Here is a 27,958-nt window from a genome sequence, read left to right on the forward strand (position 1 = left end):
CCCACTGAGACCGTGTAATGGAAGCGTAAAGTGGTATTCTTCCCGTCAAACTTACTAATCCACTTTGGAACAATGAACAGTAGCAAAGAGTGTGTAATAAACCTTTTATTGTGATTTAATGCGTACTCTGCAGTGTTACGCAATGTGAGATTGTGCATATGGTCATAAAGACATTATTTACTATACTGTGCGCATGCCCGGGGCACCGGGAGGGATGGAGGATGAAGATACTTTATAGGGCGCCACTTGTGGACCGCAGCGCAGAGGGCGAACAACAAGATAGTACAGGGTGTAACAGTACAATACAGTAGCCAGTACAGTAATAAAGTAACAAATAGCACAGGGTGTAACAGTACAATACAGTAGCCAGTACAGTAATAAAGTAACAAATAGCACAGGGTGTAACAGTGCAATACAGTAGGCAGTACGGTAACAAATAGCACAGGGTGTAACAGTACAATACAGTAGCCAGTACGGTAACAAATAGCACAGGGTGTAACAGTACAATACAGTAGCCAGTACGGTAACAAATAGCACAGGATGTAATAGTACAATACAGTAGCCAGTACGGTAACAAATAGCACAGGGTGTAACAGTACAATACAGTAGCCAGTACGGTAACAAATAGCACAGGATGTAATAGTACAATACAGTAGCCAGTATGGTAACAAATAGCACAGGATGTAACAGTACAATACAGTAGCCAGTACGGTAACAAATAGCACAGGATGTAATAGTACAATACAGTAGCCAGTATGGTAACAAATAGCACAGGGTGTAACAGTACAATACAGTAGCCAGTACCGTAACAAATAGCACAGGATGTAATAGTACAATACAGTAGCCAGTATGGTAACAAATAGCACAGGGTGTAACAGTACAATACAGTAGCCAGTATGGTAACAAATAGCACAGGATGTAACAGTACAATACAGTAGCCAGTATGGTAACAAATAGCACAGGGTGTAACAGTACAATACAGTAGCCAGTATGGTAACAAATAGCACAGGGTGTAACAGTACAATACAGTAGCCAGTATGGTAACAAATAGCACAGGATGTAACAGTACAATACAGTAGCCAGTATGGTAACAAATAGCACAGGGTGTAACAGTACAATACAGTAGCCAGTATGGTAACAAATAGCACAGGATGTAACAGTACAATACAGTAGCCAGTACGGTAACAAATAGCACAGGATGTAATAGTACAATACAGTAGCCAGTATGGTAACAAATAGCACAGGATGTAACAGTACAATACAGTAGCCAGTATGGTAACAAATAGCACAGGGTGTAACAGTACAATACAGTAGCCAGTATGGTAACAAATAGCACAGGGTGTAACAGTACAATACAGTAGCCAGTATGGTAACAAATAGCACAGGGTGTAACAGTACAATACAGTAGCCAGTATGGTAACAAATAGCACAGGGTGTAACAGTACAATACAGTAGCCAGTATGGTAACAAATAGCACAGGATGTAACAGTACAATACAGTAGCCAGTATGGTAACAAATAGCACAGGGTGTAACGGTACAATACAGTAGCCAGTATGGTAACAAATAGCACAGGGTGTAACGGTACAATACAGTAGCCAGTACGGTAACAAATAGCACAGGATGTAACAGTACAATACAGTAGCCAGTATGGTAACAAATAGCACAGGGTGTAACAGTACAATACAGTAGCCAGTACGGTAACAAATAGCACAGGATGTAATAGTACAATACAGTAGCCAGTATGGTAACAAATAGCACAGGGTGTAACAGTACAATACAGTAGCCAGTACGGTAACAAATAGCACAGGGTGTAACAGTACAATACAGTAGCCAGTACGGTAACAAATAGCACAGGATGTAACAGTACAATACAGTAGCCAGTACGGTAACAAATAGCACAGGGTGTAACAGTACAATACAGTAGCCAGTACGGTAACAAATAGCACAGGGTGTAACAGTACAATACAGTAGCCAGTACCGTAACAAATAGCACAGGATGTAACAGTACAATACAGTAGCCAGTACGGTAACAAATGGCACAAGGTGTAACGGTACAGTACAGTAGCCAGTACGGTAATAAATGGCACAGGGTGTAACGGTACAGTACAGTAGCCAGTACGGTAACAAATGGCACAGGGTGTAACGGTACAGTACAGTAGCCAGTACGGTAATAAATGGCACAGGGTGTAACGGTACAGTACAGTAGCCAGTACGGTAACAAATGGCACAGGGTGTAACGGTACAATACAGTAGCCAGTACGGTAACAAATAGCACAGGGTGTAACGGTACAGTACAGTAGCCAGTACGGTAACAAATAGCACAGGGTGTAACGGTACAGTACAGTAGCCAGTACGGTAACAAATAGCACAGGGTGTAACGGTACAGTAGCCAGTACGGTATCAAACAGCACAGGGTGTGACGGTACGGTACAGTAGCCAGTACGGTAACAAACAGCACAAGGTGTGACTGTACGGTACAGTAGCCAGTACGGTAACAAACAGCACAGGGTGTGACGGTACGGTACAGTAGCCAGTACAGTAATAATGTAACAAATAGCACGAGGTGTATTCAGCGTAAACCTGTACGCATTAGCGCGTGTGCGCAACTTGCAAGCTTACAGCCACTAAAGGAATGGAGTCCGGGGGCAGAGGTACAGAGCAGCTGGTGAGCAGGAGATATAGGTAATGAGAACAGGAGGGTAGAGGGCCCTGCTCTTTGAAGCTTACAATTTAAATGGAAGGGGGCAGAATAACTGCTGATACAAGGGGTAAGCCAGACTAAGAGGAGCTGAGGGCAAGAAGCAAGAGTGGGCGCCAGTGCCAGATTAACAGCCTCATGGGCCTGGAGCTGACATTTCTCAAGGGCCTATTGTGCCCCACCGCAGGGGTATAAATTATAATAGTAAATGCAGAGATCTCAGTTAGATACATTTGCAAACATATGGTTAAGCCACCAGTCACGTCAAAGCGTCTCTGCTATTGGTGGTCCTACGCTATAATTAATAGCACCCACTTTAGGTCATATGTCTATGTATTTCTAAATTGAGAGCAGACTCACCTGGAAACCACCTACTGTAGCTCCTCCCATATGGCACTGCAAGGATCAGCACACCTTCCAACTACTGCTACTATCCATGGAAAGTTGACCAGAAAAAAACATGCCACCCGTGAAAATATAAATACATATATACATGCACACAAAGGGGCAGGTGCAAGATTTAAATTTTTTTATGGTACATACTGTACAAACATACTTACCAAGTGAAATTCCCACACCGAGAACCATGGCGCCGCTTCATTGTACGTGATAACATTTTGGACCTGCCTCTTCATATCTCATACAAAAATTGCGCATTTATTTGCCGTTGTAGTGTCAGTGATTGACAGTCTGCTGCCGTCTGTGGGATGAGGAGGGGGCGGCGACGGCCTCCATTTCCCATAACGGGGGGTGTGTAGCTGCCATTTAGAGGGAGGGAAGAGACCAGGGATCTCGAGGTTGCACAGAGATTTTCTGGCCTTTGCGACGGGTGGCTTGTGGTGCCGCAAGCCACCCAATGGTGGGTGAGAGAGTGATCCCATGCTGCGCTCTAGGATGCAGGTTGGTTCACTACTGCGGCAGGAGGCGTCTGTGTGTAATAGACACCTCCCTCTGCGTCACCATACAGAGCTATCACTGCTGCTTCCAAGGAAGCTGGATAACCGCTCCAAACACATCTGCGTGAGCCCCGGAATGCTGTCATTGAATAATACACTATAACCAGTTCATGTGCCGCCTACTTTCTTCAATAGAGGGAACTGAACTGCTATGTTCCCCAGAAGATTTTGGAGATAGAGATAGATACTTATTTTATTACCGTAACTACTTGGGGCCGCCCAACCTCGCGCTGTGGTCCTCAACGTTACTAACCAAAAATCAGAACTGGCCAGGCCACACACATAGTTGCGCCGCATTTTGGATAAGCCGGAACGCTTATGGGAAGTTGCGGCATCTTACAAAACCCGGGAGACACCAGGCGGGCGCTAGTGTCACCCAACTGATGCAAGCATTGGCGCTAATCTGCAAAGTGGGCGCTTCAGTAGTATGGAGCTTCTCATCCTAATACGGTGCGATGTCCGGCAGGCCCGACACTTATTACACAAGTATTTGCACGTTATTACATCATGAGATGAAGTGTAAAATGACATTTCTGCTTTCCTAGCACTCTATTACTCTTCTCCTAGGTCTCCCGGCCCCGCAATAACAGTGCAGTGATGGAATACTAATACACGCTGAAATACAGGATAATTGGCTGCAATTCCCCAAGAGCTTCATAATGGCTTTCAGAACAGATTAGAGTGAAAAGTTACGTTCCTCACAGATTTCCGCATGAGGACTCGAAGTTGGCTGGAACTGGTAAAGTGGCAAAAAGTTACATGACCTCAAACTTCCAGCAATCGGCAGCCTGCGGCACTAGTTGGCCAATCGCTCCACGTTATGGCGTGTTTTTTTTTTTTGTTTTTTTTTTATTTTTTTTATGTAACTTTTTATTAACACCATAAATTACTTCTAAATACATGAAACTTTTTCTGATGAAATAACTTTACTACATCAAGAAATCAATAATAATTGCAAAAATAAGCCCTCACCCTAAAACACACACATACTCTGGTGTGGTGTAAAAAAAACAGCCACCTTGCTTGGGGCCCGGAAAGACGCCCCGGACAAATAAGCGCTTGTTTATTTATTTGCATTATTTTATAAAAAAATTTTGCATGTTGCATGCGTCCAAGCTGGGCATACTATGGACGAATCAGAGTGCTGCGCATCTCAGCTACACCTCTACTTGCAGCTGAGTGGCTGTATGCCAGGGGCGTGTCTTGACCGTTAGCGCGTAATTGTTACAGTGAAGCATGATATCTTGCACCTGGTATAGTGCTGGTGCCAGTGCGCGCTGAAAGTGGGTGGATGGGGGCGGTGTGGCTACAAAGATAAGGCCAACTCTGATTATAAGCGATAATCTGCATTTGTGCGCAAGCATAGACTGCGACAAACTTGCGTACAAACCTGAATCAGGCCGTTTGCAATAGAAATACTCTTTGTTCTTTAACTTTGCAATTGCTCAGAAGCAGTTGGCGAACTAGAGGTATGCCACGGGGGCTGCACGCTGGAGTAGTTTATTCATGGGGGCAGCGTGCTGGGGCTTCAGCAACTGGCTAGTTATGGGCCAGCTGAGCGGGATGGCAGTAGAGGGGGGTTGGGTGAGAAGGGTATTTGTCCTGACCAATAACTCTATCGCTAATGCAGTGAGACAGGACCACTTAGTCACCCCCCTACTGTGCATGGTCACCGGTTTATACCAAATCTGTGTATGCTGCTTAGGGGACCTGATCCACCCTCGTCTGCTGCCTGCCCTGACCCTGCCTGTCTTTTACTCCCCTCCTGTCTATCTTTTCATCAAGTGTTCTGGTGTTCCACTTCGCTCTCTCCAGGCACGGCTGGTAGGTAGTCAGGAGACTGCAACCTGTGTATTAGTGAAGCCCATATCACCTTGCGGGGGGGTCACTGGTGAATGCCTGCCCCTCGGGATAAGTGCAAGCATACTGGACTGGTCAGTCCTCTGACAATTGAAGTGTTCCATAACAAGCGGGTGTATTACAGAGCTACATACTACGTCCTAAATATCATATAAAATATACACGTATACATTCAGCGGTCTCCCCCCAATGAAGAACCCTCATCTCCAGTGTGACAGTTAGGGGTACTCACCACTATACTAACGAGGAATAACGTGATCATTCCTGGTGCAGGACGTTCTGTTGGGTGATAGATTTGCAGGGCACGCAGATGGCAGGTTAGTGGTCTCGTCATACATAAGACCGCTGCCAGTGACATCACGGCACGTACGAGCGGCAGCTTCTGCATTATTTCCATTAGTGGGTTTTAAGTTGTTTTGTTAATTGACCGCATCGTCCCTGAGGTTCTAAATGCAAAAAGCTTCATTTTTCAGTTCTTCATATTCCTGCAAGAAACCTCCATATGTCGCCGTCACGTGTTCCCCTCTTGTAATGAGTCATTTATTGGCTTTATATGTACATCTATCACTGTGTGCATTGCTCCATCTCCTCCTGGGGGCCCTCATATTATCCGGGCAGTGGTGTATGCTTTATTGCCCTGGAATATGGTATAACACCGAGTAATGATTACTCTGGTGTCTGCTGATCACAGCTGGACTTTGTGTTGTTGAAGGTAAATGAGACGACGCTGTCTAACATCCGCAGTGCCCCAGGGCTCCGCTGCCAGTGTATATGTGATGGGTATGGCGGTAATGCAGCTCCGCTGCCAGTGTATATGTAATAGGTATGGCGGTAATGCAGCTCCGCTGCCAGTGTATATGTAATAGGTATGGCGGTAATGCAGCTCCGCTGCCAGTGTATATGTAATAGGTATGGCGGTAATGCAGCTCCGCTGCCAGTGTATATGTAATAGGTATGGCGGTAATGCAGCTCCGCTGCCAGTGTATATGTGATAGGTATGGGGGTAATGCAGCTCCGCTGCCAGTGTATATGTAATAGGTATGGCGGTAATGCAGCTCCGCTGCCAGTGTATATGTAATAGGTATGGCGGTAATGCAGCTCCGCTGCCAGCGTATATGTAATAGGTATGGCGGTAATGCAGCTCCGCTGCCAGCGTATATGTAATAGGTATGGCGGTAATGCAGCTCCGCTGCCAGCGTATATGTAATAGGTATGGCGGTAATGCAGCTCCGCTGCCAGCGTATATGTAATAGGTATGGCGGTAATGCAGCTCCGCTGCCAGCGTATATGTAATAGGTATGGCGGTAATGCAGCTCCGCTGCCAGTGTATATGTAATAGGTATGGCGGTAATGCAGCTCCGCTGCCAGTGTATATGTAATAGGTATGGCGGTAATGCAGCTCCGCTGCCAGTGTATATGTAATAGGTATGGCGGTAATGCAGCTCCGCTGCCAGTGTATATGTAATAGGTATGGCGGTAATGCAGCTCCGCTGCCAGTGTATGTGTAATAGGTATGGCGGTAATGCAGCTCCGCTGCCAGTGTATGTGTAATAGGTATGGCGGTAATGCAGCTCCGCTGCCAGCGTATGTGTAATAGGTATGGCGGTAATGCAGCTCCGCTGCCAGTGTATATGTAATAGGTATGGCGGTAATGCAGCTCCGCTGCCAGTGTGTATGTAATAGGTATGGCGGTAATGCAGCTCCGCTGCCAGTGTGTATGTAATAGGTATGGCGGTAATGCAGCTCCGCTGCCAGTGTGTATGTAATAGGTATGGCGGTAATGCAGCTCCGCTGCCAGTGTGTATGTAATAGGTATGGCGGTAATGCAGCTCCGCTGCCAGTGTATATGTAATAGGTATGGCGGTAATGCAGCTCCGCTGCCAGTGTATATGTAATAGGTATGGCGGTAATGCAGCTCCGCTGCCAGTGTATATGTAATAGGTATGGCGGTAATGCAGCTCCGCTGCCAGTGTATATGTAATAGGTATGGCGGTAATGCAGCTCCGCTGCCAGTGTATATGTAATAGGTATGGCGGTAATGCAGCTCCGCTGCCAGCGTATATGTAATAGGTATGGCGGTAATGCAGCTCTGCTGCCAGCGTATATGTAATAGGTATGGCGGTAATGCAGCTCTGCTGCCAGTGTATATGTAATAGGTATGGCGGTAATGCAGCTCCGCTGTAGAATAGCGCAGAGAAGATCTCGCCAGTCCTAGAAGTGATGGGGTAAGCGCAGAGAAGACTGTAGGGCAACAGGCTGCATGGTAATTAGTAATAGCATTACCATGTATGTGAGTCCTCTCTCCAGTCACTCTGCCCAATGGATGACCGTGCACTGTGGCCGGATAGAGGCAAACCTGGAGGAACAGTGGGAATGTGCCGCTGTTCCCTCATATTTGTCTTGGTATGAAAGTTATTGGCCGATAAGAACCAAGCGACCAATCTAGTCTGACTACTTTACTCCTAATATCTTCTGACACTATTTTACCTTTTTTTTTTTTTTTTCCAGATTTGATACTTACTGTGCGTCTTCACATGACCCTACCATGTTACCCTGAACCACCTATATACTACTAATGAAATCCTCCTATTTATTCCCTTCCACCTTCCACCCTGCAGCACTAGCTAATGTCCTCTAGTTCTGCTACGTCTCAGAGGGGCCATTTATCAATCATCGCATTTGTTGTGTGATGTTAGCGCCCGAGGTGGTGTTGCAGGATACAGATATATTGGGCAGATGCATGAAGTGGCAGCAGCGGGGACACTGAGCCCAAGTCAGGAAGTCGTCCTTCCAATCAACATTCTGGAACTCAGGGCTATATACAGCGCCCTTCTGCAGGCCTCCTATCTTCTTCGAGCCATTCCGGTCCAGTCTGGCAATGTGACGGCGGTGACGTACATAAACCAACAGGGCGGAACGAAAAGCAGACCAGCAAATGATAGAGGTGACAAGAATTCTCCTCTGGGCGAAAAACACGCTGTGGTGTTGTCCGTGGTCTTCATTCCAGGAGTAGACAACTGGGAAGCAGACTTCCTCAACAGACACGACCTCCACCCGGGGGAGTGGGGCCTTCACCCGGAGGTGTTCAGGTGCTTGACACGTCGGTGTGGATATCCACAAATCGACATGATGGCCTCTCGTCTCAACAAGCTGCTCAAGCGGTATTGTTCCAGGTCGAGAGACCCACAGGTAGTGGCGGTAGATGCTCTGACGACTCCATGGGTCTATCAGATGGTGTACGTGTTTCCTCCACTTCCTCTGATCCCAAGGATCCTATAAAGAATAAAAAGGGGAAAGGTTCAAGCAATACTCATTGCTCCGGACTGGCCAAGAAGGGCCTGGTACGCGGACCTTCTGGAGATGCTACGCGAAGATCCGTGGCCTCTACCTCTTCGCGAGGATCTCCTTCAACAGGGCCCGTTCGTCTATCAGGACTTACCGCAGCTACGTTTGACGGCATGGAAGTTGAACGGCTGATTCTAGCCCGGAGAGGGATCCCTGACAAGGTCATCCTCCTGACTATGATCCAAGCCAGGAAGGGGGTAACGTCTAAACATTACCACCGTATTTGGAAGAAATACGTCTCTTGGTGTGAGAGCAGAAAATATTCTACGGTGGAATTTCATCTGGGACGTTTACTGCTTTTTCTGCAGTCAGGTGTGGATGTGGGCATACGTCTGGGCTCCTTAAAAGTCCAGATGTCCATGAAAAAACGGCCCGGGATTGGCCTCTCTACCCCCGAGCACCGCCGCTAGTTCTGCATCTGACCCAGCAACACAGTAATGCACCGGACACATATGCCCCACATTAGTAATACCCATAATACACATAATTCCACACAGTAATGCACCTGACACATATGCCCCACATTAGTAATACCCATAATACACATAATTCCACACAGTAATGCACCTGACACATATGCCCCACATTAGTAATGCCCCTAATACACATAATGCCACACAGTAATGCACCTGACACATATGCCCCACATTAGTAATACACATAATGCCACACAGTAATGCACCTGACACATATGCCCCACATTAGTAATGCCCATAATACACACAATGCCACACAGTAATGTACCTTACACACATGCCCCACATTAGTAATGCCCATAATACATATAATGCCACACAGTAATGCACCTTACACATATGCCTTCATTAGTAATGCCCATAATACACATAATGCCACACAGTAATGCACCTTACACATATGCCTTCATTAGTAATGCCCATATTACACATAATGCCACACAGTAATGCACCTTACACATATGCCCCACATTAGTAATGCCCATAATACACATAATGCCACACAGTAATGCACCTTACACATATGCCTTAATTAGTAATGCCCATAATACACACAATGCCACACAGTAATGTACCTTACACATATGCCTTCATTAGTAATGCCCATAATACACATGCCACACAGTAATGCACCTTACACATATGCCTTCATTAGTAATACCCATAATACACATAATGCCACACAGTAATGCACCTTACACATATGCCTTCATTAGTAATGCCCATAATACACATAATGCCACACAGTAATGCACCTTACACATATGCCTTCATTAGTAATGCCCATAATACACATAATGCCACACAGTAATGCACCTTACACATATGCCCCACATTAGTAATGCCCATAATACACATAATGCCACACAGTAATGCACCTTACACATATGCCTTCATTAGTAATGCCCATAATACACATAATGCCACACAGTAATGCACCTGCTACATATGCCTTCATTAGTAATGCCCATAATACACATAATGCCACACAGTAATGCACCTTACACACATGCCCCACATTAGTAATGCCCATAATACACATAATGCCACACAGTAATGCACCTGACACATATGCCTTCATTTGTAATGCACTTAATACACACAATGCCACACAGTAATGCACCTGACACACATGCCCCACATTAGTAATGCCCATAATACACATAATGACACACAGTAATGTACCTTACACATATGCCTTCATTAGTAATGCCCATAATACACATAATACCACACAGTAATGCACCTGACACACATGCCCCACATTAGTAATGCTAGTAGCTTTTTTTATAAAACTTACTTTGGCTTGCTGGCGTGCTAGCAGTCAGTGTGTGCGCCCATGCAGCTCCCTGGATCCGTGACTGCATTTTGTGAGATGGGGGTGGCAGGATGGGTGAGTGCTTGCGCTCGCACCCGTTAAAGGGGCACCTGTACAAGGGATGTGACCTCACAGGGTATGCCGTCCTTTGCAAGCCTCACCCTTTATTTTCGCTTGCTCGTTGGAAACAGATAGCAGCAATCTGCAGATACTACCACACTTGCTGGTTATACAAAAAGACCAGTATCAAACCTGTAGCAACTGTCCATTCTCTTCACTACTCAGTGTGTTTGCTGGTGTCTGTAACTCCCGGCAACTGTATGACCTTTATTTTATACTGAGGGAGCGATATGCTCTGCCCTCCAGTCTGACGCATCTGAAAGTCACGCTGCACTGATGTTTCATATAGAAATAGCGCAACGCAACTTACTGACCACGTTACAGTGCTGGATGGCAGGGGAATTTTATGCCATGGACTGACTGAGAGATAAAGTATGGGAGAACACTGCCCATGTTATGTCCCTGCAGACACCTGGGGTTTGCACAGGGATAAGGGACACAGGATAGCAGGGTTCCCCTCCCCCATGTGCACAAGCAGTATAGGTGATGTCAGATTTATGTGGAGCAGTCTTCCAAAATACACACGTGGTATCATAAGGAGCCATCCAGTAATAACCTTATATAGTCAGTGAAAAGGTCACAGGTCCAGGAATTGCAGTTACTGCGCTTCTGCTGTCTGTCTGAGGCAGGCTTTCCAAACCACGGTCCTCAAGGCACACTAACAGTGCAGGTTTTAGTGATATCCATGCTTCAGCACAGGTGTTAGGTCACTTATTTCGATTTAACCATCTGTGCTGCAGCCTGGATATCACTAAAACCTGCACTGTTGGTGTGCCTTGAGGACCGTGGTTGGGAATGCCTGGTCTGAGGTCTCACAAGTCAGGGGCATTCAAGCATGTCGGATGGAGTTTAAGGTACAGTGTGCATTCTATTTGACAAATGTAAACAACAGTGTATACAAGTACTGATTGAATGCATTTGCAAAGTAAGTTAGTTTGCAGACTGTTCCTCCCAGCATGAGATACTTCAGGGACATGCTTGGATGCCCCTAGACCTGCTTGGATGCCCTAGGCAAATGCCTAGCCTGCCTATAGCTAAGGCCGGCTCTCACTATCCAGTATGCTTATTCCACGGCAGGCTTGCCGGTTCCAAAATCTGTACAGGCCCACTCTACTAGGTCAGTGGGTTCTTTTTGGGCGGCTGCCCAGTGTGTCTTTGCTTTACAGCTTTGGCGAGTGGCTACTTGGTCAGGTTCGAACACGTTTGCCAAGTTCTACAAGTTCGATACTGTGGCCTCTGAGGACCTAAGGTTTGGTCAGTCGGTTCTGCAGGAGCCTCCGCACTCTCCTTCCCGTTCTGGGAGCTTTGGTACATCCCCATGGTACTAAATTGATCCCCAGTATCCTCTAGGACAGTGGTTCTCAAACTCGGTTTTCAGGACCCCACACAGTGCATGTTTTGCAGGTAACGCAGCAAGTGCACAGGTGTATTAATTACTCACTGACACATTTTAAAAGGTCCACAGGTGGAGCTAATTATTTCACTTGCGATTCTGTGAGGAGACCTGCAAAACATGACCTGTGTGGGGTCCTGAGGATCGAGTTTGAGAACCTGTGCTCTAGGACACACGAGAAAATAGTATTTTAATTACCACCCGGTAAATCCTTTTCTCGTAGTTCGTAGAGGATATTGGGCTGTTCCTGTTTCAAGTTTGGTTAGCTTGGCTTTCCTCTTGTTGTGTGTGCTGGTTCGTAATCTCACCACTTTCCTTATCTATCCTTCTCTCAAAGTATGTCTGTCTCCTCAGCACAGTTTCCTAGATTGAGTCTGGTAGGAGGGGCATAAAGGGAGGAGCCAGCCCACACTATCAAATCCTTAAAGTGCCCATGGCTCCTAGTGGACCCGTCTATACCCCATGGTACTAAATGGATCGCCAGTATCCTCTATGGACTATGAGAAAATGATTTACCGGTAGGTAATTCAAATCCTATTATTATTTTTTCTTAAGTTCTCAATAGGAAACCTTGGGCCTAGGGGAGCCTTGAAAATAAAAATTCTGATACTCTAGGGTGCCGTGATTCAAAAAAAAGTTGGTGAACCACTGCCATAGGCTATAAGATGGTGGTGGCCAAGCTCGAGAATGCAAAGCATAGAAACCTGTGGGGGCTACAGTCAGAAATGGAGGATACGCAGCAGGTGTTGGAGATATCTGCTGCGATCCGTTCTTCATACATTTTGGTGGTAATAAATATTTGCGGTTACCCCATAAATGTGCCCCTTACTCTGTAGAACCCTTCCCTCCGGTTCCTTGCTTTAACACTTGATCCATTTGAAAGCATCTTAGATATTCCACACTCCACTGTGCCAACCTATACATACTGACTCCACCTTCATTGATAAGTTCTGGGATTTATCACATACACAATTTGAGGGTCTTTTTTTTTTTCTTTTTTTGTACTGTCACTAATGTGTTCATGTCCTGTTGGAGATATGGTAGATCCCAGAACCGGCCATAGGCATAGGCAAACTAGGCAAATGCTTAGGGCATTTGATATGCTTAGGGGCACAAGCAGCTTCTGCTGATTAAAATGATATGCGGCATGCCTATATTCCAGTGGTTCTCAAACTCGGTCCTCAGGACCCCACACAGTGCATGTTTTGCAGGTAACCCGGCAAGTGCACAGGTGTATTAATTACTCACTGACACATTTTAAAAGGTCCACAGGTGGAGCTAATTATTTCACTTGCGATTCTGTGAGGAGACCTGCAAAACATGCACTGTGTGGGGTCCTGAGGACCGAGTTTGAGAACCTGTGCTATATTCTGTGTGTGACTGCGGCTGTATCTGCATACGAAATGCTACGTTACAGTGTATTCCTGGAAATTATTGTAACATAGCATTTCATATGCAGATACAGCCACAGTCGCACACAGAATATAGGCATGCAACATATCATTTTAATCAGCAGAAGCTGCTGGTGCATCCTACCCACATAGCAATGCAAATAAGATGCATTTTCATCAAAAAAATGCGCCTGACGTTAGCAGTGCTGCCAGCTGACTCACACCAGGCATCTCCTGCTGCATGGCATATTGAGACAAGATGTATGAGGACACATCTGTATCCAGGCAGAGGTCACAGTGTTAGCGGCCGTGTGCGGGTGGGTTGGTTGTACAGTAGTGTCCTGCATATGTGTAAGGGGCATTATGTGTGTCATGTGTATAAATTCATTAATAATGTGCGCCATATGTGTAAGGGGCATTATGTTTGTCACTATGTGTGTAAGGACATTAATAAAGGTTGGCATATGTAAGGCACATTATGTTGATAAGGACATTGATGTGTCATACGTGTAAGGGGCATTACTGTGTGGAATTATGTGTATAAATGCATTACTAATGTGTGGCATTATGTGTATAAGGTGCTCTACTGTGTTGCGTCCTGTATAGAAAGGGCACTACTGTGTGATGTAATGTGAACAAGGAGTAATTCACTGTGATGTAATGTGAATAAGGGGCACTACTGTGAGGAGTATTGTATATAAGGTAAAGTGGTACTACTGTGTGATGTAATGTGAATAAGGGACACTATCGCATGATAAAATGTGATTGAAGTCGCACTACTGCGTGGCATAATTTGAATTACTATTGTGTGGCCCTGCCCCTTTCCAGCAAGAACACTCCCCTTTTGGGGCTGTGAGCCGAATGTGCGCACTGTTCCTATTTAAAATATAGGGGGTAGGAACACCATGAGGAATGCTATAGGTGAGAGGTGATGGTGCTGGGAAAGCGGTGTAGGGTGAGAGGTAGAACTAGCGGCGGTGCTAGGGGGCACCAGCCATACGCTTGCCTAGGGCCTCATATAGGTTAGGGCTGGCCCTAGTAGATCCGGTCTTTTTCCCAAAAAACGCTCAAATTATTGTTGTGTGTTTTTTGTTTTTTTAGTGAATTAGGTGAAGAACATGAATTTAACCTTTAACTGTTTCCTGTCATCCAGGTGATCGATCATTTCCTTATGATTATTGGGTCTAAAACCTAATAAATAATAAATTTGCCCCTACATGTATAAGGTAGTGACCCTTCCCTTACTGACTACTTCAGCATTTGTGCATCTTGGTTAAACCTTCGTATCGGAGCCATTTAGCATTAGGTTACATTGTTAGCTATTGCAACTATCAGCTGCTTTAATCTAATTTCCGCTCCTCATCTTCAGTCCCATAACATTGTTTGGAGACTGTGGACCTGATTAACCACAGGGCAGTCAGTACGGTCGCCTGGGCCACCCTCCACACCAACATCACAAGTACTATGTTGTATGTGAAACAGGGGGCACCACAGTGTGTGTGTGGTGCTGCGAGTAATTGCACATTATACTCTAGAATAACATCAGCATATTATATTGGTAGACGCCCCCACAGACCTTTTTAGTAATTTACTAAATTCCAAATATCTTGGCTTTTTGGATCTAGGGCTTGATAGTGTAGACTATAGGCCACGTTTCCACCAGAGCAGTGTCTTCAACTTCCTCCCTGTCTGTCCGCGCTGCGCATGTGCTGTAGACAATCTGGCCCTGAACCCACCCCTATTACATGAGGATTCATCGGCAATAGAGTGGTTTTGTTTTTACCATTTCATCACATATACTGTACATCAAGTGGTTACCGGGGGTGATTACACTTCGATCACTGGTGATGATGTAAGAGGTGCGGCTGCGGGGTGGTGGTGCCTGCTGCCGTGCAGGTGTAGACTCTGTACTCACCAGGCGCCGCTCTCTCTCACCTTCAGGTACCGGAACCTTCAACGGACCTGACAACTCTTCCGTCGGACCCGGACACGACGACCTAGGAGGAAGGAGATTTCTGAGTGCTGTCCTCCGGACTGTGGACCGAAACGCCCTCTGACCTAAAGAAAAATAGTGCTTTCGGGCTAGGTGAGGGTCATCCCAGGCGTCCGCCTCAGAGCCCGAATTTCACCTATTGGCACTCTCGCGCCAGGTGGAAATTCCGCCTTGCACAGCCGTGCAAGGCTCACCGTTTCCCTGAAGGAAGGGAGATAGAAAGAAACACAACCAAACACTCAGACCGTGGTTACTCACCGTCTTACACTCCGGTACTCCGATCTTCTCCAGTACAGGTCCCTGTACGGAGGCAAAAGAAAGAAACAGCCGTGCAGGGCCTAACTAGACCTAGTGTCACACCTTATACTAACTATAACGGCAGAGCCCTCAAACTAGCTCTGTGGGTGTGGTGCGACATAACTATGCACAAACATTATAACAGCAATTCGCCCTGCACGGTAACAACACACATCGGAAATACAATATAAAACGGTGCTGTCCCTTTTTAATCCCTACCTGCCGCTGGACGGGGGTGGGCACCGCACGGCCTACCCACCTCCTGTGCCTTCCCTCATGTGGGCCTCAGCTCTGCCTTCCTAAATACCTCGGGGTGGCCTGGGCCTAGTGCCCAGGGCCACCTGTACTCACCTCGGGGCTCTTATTCACTGGGCCTAGCGCCCCCTAACTGCACACAGGCCGGAGGCCTGACTTCGCCCACGGGCCTAGCGCCCGCCTAACATGCTGCCCGTTGGGTGACCTGGGCCTTGTGCCCAAGGTCACCTTATCGTATCCCTAATGGCCAAAAATACACTAGGGCCTAATGCCCTCTAACGCCGCACAGGCCTATCGCCTGATATGCCCCCGGGCCTAGTGCCCGCCTAACTGGTGCCGCAGGGGTAGGGTGGCTTGGGCCTAATGCCCAAACCACCTAATCAAATATTGGGGCCCCAAACTCCTAGCTGCGCCACAGGCCTAGTGCCTGACTTGTGCCCTCGGGCCTAATGCCCGTCCCTGGTGGTCGAGGGAGGAAGAGGGGAGGGGGTGAAGGTTGCCTCACCGAGGCCTCACCTGATCCACGGGGTCTCCGGCACTCTCTTCTGCCGCTGACCCGTCCTGGCCAGCGGCGCCGCCGTCTCTCCTCCGCGTCCAGCCGCCGCTGGACATCTTCCACCTGCAGGCCGACGTCTTCCGGCCTCTTCAGCGGCCACCGGAGCTCTTCTCCCCACGGCCGCCGTCTTCTTCGTCCACGCCGTCTGGGCTCCCCGTCCGGCTCTTCTTCTCTCCTCCGCGCGGCATCTTCTTTCCTCTTCGTGCTCTTCCGCGCGCGCGGTCTCCCTTCTCGGTCCCGCCCGGCGTCTGACGTCAGACGCCAGGGGCGGGGCCTATGACGCGGCGAGCGCCGATTGGCTCGCCGCGTCTCTCCCTGATTGGCCGCCGCTCCGGGAGCCGCGATTGGCTCCCGGAGGGCGCCAACATTCAAACCCCTCTGCAGCCTCTGGTCCGGTGCAGGGTAAAGGGTAATCCCTGCACCGGACACCCGCCGCCGCCACGCACCCAGCGCTGCCGATGTGCCCGTAGGGCACATCTCTACAATGACAGTGAAGTCTTCATCACAGTTCCCTCCCTGATAGATCAATGCTCCACTGATTTTAGACAGTGACCAACTTCTTCTCAGGCATTGATGTCTGCAGTTCCAGCTGTTGGATTATACCCAGTATACAAAGAGGAGGAATATAATGCAGAAACCCTGTGTAGGCGAGCCCAAATGGAATTCTAAATGGATTACAGTCAGGATTTTGTTGGCTGTGGGAGGTTACGGTTAGGCTGCGGGTGGGGAGGGTTAGGGTTAGGCTGCGGGAGGAAAGGGTCAGGGTTAGGCTGCGGGAGAGGAGGGTCAGGGTTAGGCTGCGGGAGAGGAGGGTCAGGGTTAGGCTGCGGGAGAGGAGGGTTAGAATTAGGTTGCGGGCAGGGAGGGTTATGGTTAGGCTGTGGGAATGGAGGGTTAGGACGTGGGAGGGGAGAGTTAGGATTAGGCTGTGGGGGGGGGTAAGGTTAGGATTAGGCGGCAGGAGTGGACGGTTAGCGTAAGGATGTGGGGGGGAGGGTTAGGGTTAAGCTGCGGGAGGGGTGGATTAGGGCCAGTTGCCGGGGGGGGGGGGGGGGGTTAGGTGGCGGGAGGGGAGGGTTAGGGTTAAACTGCGGGAGAGGAGGATTAGGGATAGGTGCCGGGGGGGGGGGGGGGTTAGGCTGCGGGAGAGGAGGATTAGGGATAGGTGCCGGGGGGGGGTAGGGTTAGGCTGCGGGAGGGGAGGGTTAGGATTAGGCTGCGGGAGGGGAGGATTAGGGATAGGTGTCCAAGGTGGGGGGGGAGGGGGAGGGTTAGGAATTAGGATTAGGCTGCGGGAGGGGAGGATTAGGGATAGGTGACGGGGGGTAGGGTTAGGTGGCGGGAGAGGAGGGCTAGGGTTAGGCTGCGGGAAGGGATGGTTAACGTAAGGATGTGGGAGGGGGAGGGTTAGGGTTAAACTGCGGGAGGGGAGGATTAGGGCCAGTTGCCGGGGGAGAGAGGAGGTTAGGGTTAGGTGGCGGGAGGCGAGGGTTAGGGTTAAGCTGCGGGAGGTGAGGATTAGGGATAGGTGCCGGGAGGGGAGGGTTAGGATTAGGCTGCGGGAGGGGAGGATTAGGGATAGGTGTCCCGGGGGGGGGGTTAGGAATTAGGATTAGGCTGCTGGAGAGGAGGATTAGGGATAGGTGACGGGGGGTAGGGTTAGGTGGCGGGAGAGGAGGGTTAGGGTTAGGCTGTGGGAAGGGATGGTTAGTGTAAGGACGTGGGAGGGGAGGGTTAGGGTTAAACTGCGGGAGGGGAGGAATAGGGCCATTTGCTGGGGGGGGGATTAGGGTTAGGTGGCGGGAGGGGAGGGTTAGGGTTAAGCTGCGGGAGGGGAGGATTAGGGATAGGTGCCGGGGAGGTAGGGTTAGGCTGCGGGAGGGGAGGATTAGGGATAGGTGTCCAGGGGGGGGTGGGGGAGGGGGTTAGGAATTAGGATTAGGCTGCGGGAGGGGAGGATTAGGGATAGGTGACGGGTGGTAGGGTTAGGTGGCGGGTGAGGAGGGTTAGGGTTAGGCTGCCGGTAGGGATGGTTCGAGTAAGGATGTGGGAGGGTGGGTTAGGATTAGGCTTTGGTCAGCGAGGGTTAGGGTAGGTTCCAGAGGGGGTTTGGGGGTGGGGGTTTTAGGGTTAGGCGACGGGAGAGGAAGAGGAGGCGGGGGAGGGGAGAAGCTTAGCATATTTACCCTACAACTGTCAGGATCATGGTGGTTGGGATGCGGTGTTGGTCTTCTGATTGCTGGCTTTCTCATCGCCAGGATCTCATACCCAACCCTTAGTCACCTTAGTCTTATAATCCATATGTAATAAAACAGGACAATATTGCCCCCGTTAGCAGCACGTTGCAGTGGTTGTATCCAGGAGATGTGACAAGGAGTAAGAGGAATAACGGGCTGCAGTGGGCCGGATATATACAGGAGATGTGACCTTATACTGTGCTGTGTGGCCCCTGACGGGAATAACACTTGTGCTTCTTACAGCATCTACGTCATTTCAGGTCTAGGAGATGTCCGAGTCACTGGAGACCCGAGATGTATCATACAACAATTCTTTATGTTGGGATATTCGCACACCTTCCATATTGCAGTCAGACACCTTACTCATGGAGCTATTTGCTGCTGTGAGGGAAGTATGAGAGTATTCTGAAATGTGTACCTTTAATTTAAGGAGTGTGTGACTGACCGTGCTTAGGGATGTGAGAAAGGGGATGGGGGCGGCCAGGTGATGCCGGCGATTAAAAGGGGGAAGTAGCAAGTGAGATTGATTAAAACAAAAATTGACAAGGGACAAGGCTTTCTCAGAGCTCCGTCCCAGCACCCCAACACTGACAAACGCCAAAATATTCCTTTTTGTGTTAAGTGGGGGGGTTGTAATTATCACATCAAATCTGCATTATAAAATGTGTATTGTGATAAATATGCACTGATAATACTCAAATTCTGAATAGAGCTCCCCATAAAACTGAGATAATTCGATTAGGTGCGCCACATTTTTAGTGTGAAAAAAAAAAAAGTTTTTTTGCGATTTTTGCAAAATGTTCATTATCAGACATTTCAATTGGCCCCATTCCCCCCCCCCCCCGTAAAAACGGGTCCGTTATCTGGGATTATTTTCCGTCTGCATCCGGCCAGGTCAAATAAAATCCCCGAAACTACTGGCTATCGAGGCTAATTGGATAGCCGCGGGGGATCAAATCGCTAATTGACCACCCCCCCCACAATGGTGAATTCAACATAGTTACAAACCATGTGAAATAATCCAGCAGCTCTATTGCTAGAAAGTGGCAGATGAAACAAATTGATACATTGTACAGTATGTAGGATGTAACAGCACAGGATGTGGCAGGAAACAGGTGTGTGAGGAGGAGGGGACCAGGGGGGGACCTCCCAATCCGCGCTGACACCAGAGGTATCATACATGAAGATCAGGGGATGATGGGGAGGTGGTCGGATACCCCGGCTGTCCCCCGTACAGCTAGATAAACACATCTCCTGACACAGATTATCTTGTGCTGAGGAGGAATGTACCATTTGCTGGCAGGGAGCAGGGAGGCAGTATATATAAGGTGGTACTTTCTCAGCACAGCACTGCATGCAGCATGAGGGGAGAGCGGAGGAAGTAACAGCCTGTCTCAGCTGATAGCATGGCAAGAGCCAAGATGAAGAATTCTCCATCCGAAATCAGCACAGGTTCCAAGATCGTCCCACCTATAACCAGGGAGGACCTCAATGGGATCAGCCCTCTGCTACCTGCAAGGATGATGGGCTCCTTGACAAGTGATGCTGGACAGAGGTACAGAGCTATACGTATTGCAGCGGTACCCGGCGGGGGGCAGGGGGGATGCAGGCAGCACAGGGATGCACAGAATGCACCATCACACATATCCCAGGCTCCGGATGCTGCACAGCAAGTGATGCTTGGCAGGGTAGCACATACATTGTCACAGACACGCAGCATGACCGCAGTGCACTGTAATACTCCTACTCATGTTGTTATTATTACCAGTAGGTGATCCTATAGGGGAACCGCCACATATCCTAAGTTCCTAAAGTCGATGCTGCACCATTTATTTGCACATAACTCATGTCTGGTCATTATGTATTATATAATGGGGCATAGAGTGTTTATCATGCTGCAGTCACAATAAGTTTCATCATGTGCAGCCTTCCCCGCTGCTCCTGGTCCTGCGTGCTACTGTCGCCGCCTGCCCACCAATGCCACACACGTCTGTGCGCGGTGCAGGGTGGCATATTGCAGCCTCTCTGGTTATTTGCATTGAGCATTTACTATGTTACATCCTGCAGCAGAAACCCCACAGGCCTAGAAGGGTGTAACTCCCTGGCACCCATCGCTTCCCACGTTTATTGCAGAGCAAAACGTGCCCCAAATTGTGCTGGAACGTTATATATTATTAGTGTATTCCAGCTGTGGTGCTGAATGGGGATTGGCGCTCCTGAGTCGGACGTGGGGTCCTGCACTCATGTTTTGGAAAAGTAAAGAACATTCCTTCGGACCAGCGGGCAAGCTGTGATCAAAGGGTCTTGTTGTACTGGTTCCCCGCTGGTGGCATTGTAATCGGCGGATCGTAGTGTGACACCAGTGTTGCTTCATCTGGCATTAAATCCCTATTATTCTGTGGTGAGAGCGATGGGAAGTTATAGTCCGGTCCCATGTGATCATATTATTAGTGAGCTGTACTTTTTCTTACTGACAGGCCAACATTTTACTAACATTAGCTGCATGTCGGTAACTTTTCCTGACACCCGACTACTGAGATAATAACATGGTTATAATAAATGATCTATGCTCTAGTCTGGTCAGACACACTGCTTACTTCTGGGGGCTCAACCAATATTCAGCATATTCAATCAATGGGAATTGGTAGCATCGCTGAGGCATAAGACACCATCGTGCCTCATACCTCACAGATGCCACTAATGTCTATTGAAGTTTTAGCCCTCACTCACATGTGTACCTTTACCCCATAGATTGTTAGCATCGATCTGATGTGTTGGACGAACCCTTTCTAATACATCAGGGTTAATTTTTAATCTGTATTTGTAAATTTCCCCCTTCCGGCGATCTCCATATTTATTGGAAGCCTGACAAAAGAAACGTGCTCCCAATTCTACACACCCACAACAAAAGTGCCCATATATAATTCATGTGGCGTATTACCTAGAGCATACTTACAGCGAGTGTGTATTTGTATGTGTGTGTATGTATGTATGTATGTATGTATGTATGTGTGCGAGACCAAAAAAAAAAAAAAGTTACGTTATCCTTACAAAGTGAAACAATTATTTTCGACACCAAAAATTTCGATAAGTTTTCAGTCTGCCCCCTTTCTTGTAAGGCCGGTCCATTATTGTACAGTGACTGTTCACCCACCACCTCATGTGAGGAGGAAATCCACAGCTCTACCGCTCTTACTGTAAAGACCTCTTCCTGTGCTGATGGGATAAAACAGACTGATGATTCTTGGCTTCTGTATGGCCTTGAGGTACAAAACGTTTGTGTGACAAAACCCTTGTAATGACCTTAGCTGTAACTACACAACAATTACGCCACCTTTCCCCTAGGCAACCGCATTGCTCAAAATCAAGCAAAACATTTTTTATTGTGCGTTCATCTTAAGTTTACGGTATCCCGATAGTGTACTGTATACTGAAAATGTAACGTTTTGGGATACAGCATTTAGAAAGAATTAATTATATCAAGTGAATTTAGGGCACACGCAATTTGGCTTCACTGCATTTTATAAACAGAAGGGGAAAAAGCGCACAACGGCCCACGCAACGCTTTTTCTGTGGAAAACATTCACAACCTGACCACATATCAGAATTCTGCGACCTTATTACACGTGTACATCACACACCTATGGATGACACATCGCAGGGTAGTAGCTGCTCTCACAAATAAAAATAATAATTGCTTAGCCGATTAAATATGTAGATCCGTCTATGACTTATCTGATACATGTAGCGTTCTCTTATGTCCCTGAAGTGAGGTGTGGGAACTGCTGGTATGCGTTACCGACGGTCGGCGGGGGGTGGAGCGCAACGAAGCCTCGTTGCACTCACTGCAGGTTATATTCCCACTCTATGGGTGACGTGGACACCCACGAATGGGAATAGTCCCTGTTAGTTGGCATGCCGTCTGTCGGGACTATAAGGGGGTAGGATTCCGGCGTTGGTATTGTGACCAGACCACCGGTCAGGTAACTACCTCCCCTAAGAACTTATCCAGTAGTGATAGAGCTTTATCTCGTTGTGCGCCATTCTGTATTATTATTATTATTATGCTCTGTCTTCTGCGTAACACAGGTTTATGGCACCAGCAAATCTTTCATTCCGCCATTTACAAGCGCATGGACCGGAGATCTCTGTGGGGCTGATCCTTGTGCCTGAGAGGAGGTGTTCTAGAGATTGGGAAGTCGGAAGGCGTCTGACTGTGTCCCGTGGTTGCATTCGTGGCTGGCACGTGTATCGCTGTGGTTGTTGGTTGATTGTATATTGTTTGAATAGGGGCATCTACCAATTTTGTGCGCCATAAAATAGGCAGAATATTACAGAAATGTTCGGCACCTCCGTTTGTTTTTGTTTTTTTGCTGCGTGAAGTTTTTTTCTTTAATAATGAAATGATTGCAATGAATGGTATGTGGTCAATTTGCCGGCTGTCGGGATCCCAGTGGTCAGGATACAGACGCCAGAATCCCGACACCCGGTGAAATGCCGCCACTCGGAATCCCCACTTGGGCGGTGGTCCACGCCACCACCTGAGGGGGAATAGATTCGGTCTCCACCGGGCCCGATGCATGGCGAACGCAGCAAGCCTGCAAGGGGACACACTGCACTCGTCGCCGGTATTCCAGCTGTCGGGATTCCGCCGTTGGTCAGCTGACCGTCGGGATCCTGAAAGCCTGGATATCATATTGATCCCCAATTAATATATAAATGAAGGCTATTGGCGACAGTTGCAGATTTGACTACAACAGCGCCCGAAAAAGCGTCAATTCACATTCACTAATAAAGCCGCTATTGTATGTATGTGTGTATGTATGTATGTATGTATGTATGTATCAGGGCCGGATCTAGGGGGGGGGCGAAGGGGGCGACCGCCCCCCCTAACACAGTCATAGCCATGCCCACTTTTGAGCAGAAGAGAGCTCTCCAGGGAGAGCCTGAGGCAGAACGATGTGCTGCAGCTTATACCACAGCAGCACAGAGGAGCCAGGAGAGCAAGGGTTACAGAGCATTTGCCCCTCACTTGCTGGTGTGTGGGTACTAGGGCTAATAAATACAATTACACCACAGCACAGTAACATGTACATAGAACAATCACAAAGCTCTATCTCAGTCTCACTCAAAAAGTTCAGTCAAAATTGAGAGGAGGAGTTAGAATTGCAGATGGGAGGAGTTGGGACTGTAGAGGGAGGAGTCGAGATTAAACAGTAAACCGCCCCCCTAAAGCAAAGTCTAGATCCGTCCCTGGTATGTATGTATATGTATATGTATGTATGTATATGTATGTATGTATGTGTATGTATATGTATGTATGTATGTATGTATGTATGTATATGCAGAGTTGTATCTCTCACGCACACCGCCTGTCAGCGCCAGTATCCGGGGTGGCCGGTTTATGCAAACACCACATGCGCTTCCATGCTTTTAACCCTTTGTTAGTTTGCAGAATACGCAGTCACGTGCAGTATCTAGTTCTGGCAATCGTCTGCCCCAGACCAGCGGCGATTATTCGCCTTTCTCGGGAGCATGTGCGTCTGTCTCGCGATTTCCATGTGTTTGCAGTTGCACTGCGTGCCCTCATTACTTTGGCCTAGGTTAGAATGACCATTCCCTCATGCCACCTCTCCGTGCGCAAACGGGCGTAAGTGCCAGATATCTCTGCAGCCATGTTTCTGGGAAGGCACCCAACAGTATCATGGTAACTGGCTGGCCTGCAACAAGAGGTGCGACTGGTGCCACCACACTGGGCATAATGCCAAGGGGATGGCACCTTTCTCTGCCTTATGTGGTGCCTGGTAGGGTTTTCCTGATCCCGGCCCCGTCTTCTGTGACGCCATGACGTGCTGGGGGCAGGCGGTGGCTCAGGAATTCCGGCGCGGCTGTATGGTGTAGCACTCGCTTTCCATCAGGCCCTTTATCTGTAACACAGTAAATTTACCCATCAGTCTCCGGTGACCGCTAGGATGACTGCAAGGCTTTTAAATCCAGTATTACTTGTTAATTGCTTCTTGCACCGTTTCTGTGAACCACTTATTTCACCTTCTGCAAAGTAAAATCCTCTGTTTTCATAAAATGTTAAAAAGTGACCACAAGATGTAGGCGGCTCAGCAGACGTGTTCCTGCGCTACAGCCTCAGCCGAGGAGGCACTGTCGGACAACGGTCATTTTTCTCACTTTCTTAGGAGTGGGATTCACCAAGGGTGTGGCGGCCTCATGTCACAAAGGTGCTAACCCAGTGCGCTATCTGCCTGACTTGTATATTCTGTGTGTGGGTTACCTCTGGGTGCCTGGGCTTCATCTAAGACTTGTTGCTGGGTAGGTTTCTGTATATACTGGCGGCTTTGTGTGTCCTATCCCTGTGGTAGGGAAATAAATGTTTGGTTCCCTGGAGTAGGGACTAATCTAGCTACCTATAGCTGTTTCCTACATCTAGCCTCAATATTCCATGCAGTGCGGGATGCCTAGCGGAGTGCGTCCTGTGCAATTCCGCTAGCATCAGGCGGATTTTTATTTTTGACAAACACGTACTGAGTAATGTGATATATGACCCCTGTATACTGTGTGTGACTGAGGCTGTATACGGAGCACAATGTGACTAGGATGCACCAGGAGACTGCGCTGAGTAATGTGATATGTGACACCTGTATACTGTGTGTGACTGAGGCTGTATACGGAGCACAATGTGACCAGGATGCACCAGGAGACTGCGCTGAGTAATGTGATATATGACACCTGTATACTGTGTGTGACTGAGGCTGTATACGGAGCACAATGTGACTAGGACGCACCAGGAGACTGTGCTGAGTAATGTGATATATGACACCTGTATACTGTGTGTGACTGAGGCTGTGTACGGAGTACAATGTGACCAGGACGCACCAGGAGACTGCGCTGAGTAATGTGATATGACACCTGTATACTGTGTGTGACTGAGGCTGTATACGGAGCACAATGTGACTAGGACGCACCAGGAGACTGCGCTGAGTAATGTGATATGTGACACCTGTATACTGTGTGTGACTGAGGCTGTATACGGAGCACAATGTGACTAGGATGCACCAGGAGACTGCGCTGAGTAATGTGATATGTGACACCTGTATACTGTGTGTGACTGAGGCTGTATACGGAGCACAATGTGACTAGGATGCACCAGGAGACTGCGCTGAGTAATGTGATATATGACACCTGTATACTGTGTGTGACTGAGGCTGTATACGGAGCACAATGTGACTAGGACGCACCAGGAGACTGTGCTGAGTAATGTGATATGACACCTGTATACTGTGTGTGACTGAGGCTGTATATGGAGCACAATGTGACTAGGACGCACCAGGAGACTGTGCTGAGTAATGTGATATATGACACCTGTATACTGTGTGTGACTGAGGCTGTGTACGGAGTACAATGTGACCAGGACGCACCAGGAGACTGCGCTGAGTAATGTGATATATGACACCTGTATACTGTGTGTGACTGAGGCTGTATATGGAGCACAATGTGACTAGGACGCACCAGGAGACTGTGCTGAGTAATGTGATATATGACACCTGTATACTGTGTGTGACTGAGGCTGTATATGGAGCACAATGTGACTGGGACGCACCAGGAGACTGCGCTGAGTAATGTGATATATGACACCTGTATACTGTGTGTGACTGAGGCTGTATATGGAGCACAATGTGACTGGGACGCACCAGGAGACTGTGCTGAGTAAAGTGATATATGACACCTGTATACTGTGTGTGACTGAGGCTGTATACGAAGCACAACGTGACTAGGACGCACCAGGAGACTGCGCTGAGTAATATGATATATAACACCTGTATACTGTGTGTGACTGAGGCTGTATACGGAGCACAATGTGACTAGGACGCACCAGGAGACTGTGCTGAGTAATGTGATATGTGACACCTGTATACTGTGTGTGACTGAGGCTGTATACGGAGCACAATGTGACTAGGACGCACCAGGAGACTGTGCTGAGTAATGTGATATGTGACACCTGTATACTGTGTGTGACTGAGGCTGTATACGGAGCACAATGTGACTAGGACGCACCAGGAGACTGTGCTGAGTAATGTGATATGTGACACCTGTATACTGTGTGTGACTGAGGCTGTATACGGAGCACAATGTGACTAGGACGCACCAGGAGACTGTGCTGAGTAATGTGATATGTGACACCTGTATACTGTGTGTGACTGAGGCTGTATACGGAGCACAATGTGACTAGGACGCACCTGGAGACTGCGCTGAGTAATGTGATATGACACCTGTATACTGTGTGTGACTGAGGCTGTATACGGAGCACAATGTGACTAGGACGCACCAGGAGACTGCGCTGAGTAATGTGATATGTGACACCTGTATACTGTGTGTGACTGAGGCTGTATACAGAGCACAATGTGACTAGGACGCACCAGGAGACTGCGCTGAGTAATGTGATATGTGACACCTGTATACTGTGTGTGACTGAGGCTGTATATGGATCACAATGTGACTGGGACGCACCAGGAGACTGTGCTGAGTAATGTGATATATGACACCTGTATACTGTGTGTGACTGAGGCTGTATACGGAGCACAATGTGACTAGGACGCACCTGGAGACTGCGCTGAGTAATATGATATGACACCTGTATACTGTGTGTGACTGAGGCTGTATACAGAGCACAATGTGACTAGGACGCACCAGGAGACTGCGCTGAGTAAAGTGATATATGACACCTGTATACTGTGTGTGACTGAGGCTGTATATGGAGCACAATGTGACTGGGACGCACCAGGAGACTGCGCTGAGTAATGTGATATATGACACCTGTATACTGTGTGTGACTGAGGCTGTATATGGAGCACAATGTGACTGGGACGCACCAGGAGACTGTGCTGAGTAAAGTGATATATGACACCTGTATACTGTGTGTGACTGAGGCTGTATATGGAGCACAATGTGACTGGGACGCACCAGGAGACTGCGCTGAGTAATGTGATATGTGACACCTGTATACTGTGTGTGACTGAGGCTGTATACGGAGCACAATGTGACCAGGATGC

General features: G+C 48.0%; 1 protein-coding gene across 6 annotated transcripts in view; it reads left to right on the forward strand.

Annotated features, from left to right (window-relative positions):
* Positions 1–27,958, forward strand: part of KCNT1 (potassium sodium-activated channel subfamily T member 1) — a 363,573-nt gene that overhangs the window by 153,440 nt on the left and 182,175 nt on the right. The window contains exon 1 of one of the 6 annotated variants that reach the window (XM_063935853.1): positions 20,061–20,451. The exons of 4 other annotated variants lie outside the window; for them this stretch is intronic. In XM_063935853.1, the coding sequence (XP_063791923.1) occupies positions 20,303–20,451 (149 nt within the window). In that variant the 5' untranslated portion in view covers positions 20,061–20,302. Of the gene's footprint in view, positions 1–20,060; positions 20,452–27,958 lie in introns of those variants that run through there. One more of the 6 variants, XM_063935855.1, reaches the window with a different exon arrangement.

This window comes from Pseudophryne corroboree, chromosome 8 (assembly GCF_028390025.1).
Source record: "Pseudophryne corroboree isolate aPseCor3 chromosome 8, aPseCor3.hap2, whole genome shotgun sequence".
Taxonomy (NCBI): Eukaryota; Metazoa; Chordata; class Amphibia; order Anura; family Myobatrachidae; genus Pseudophryne; species Pseudophryne corroboree.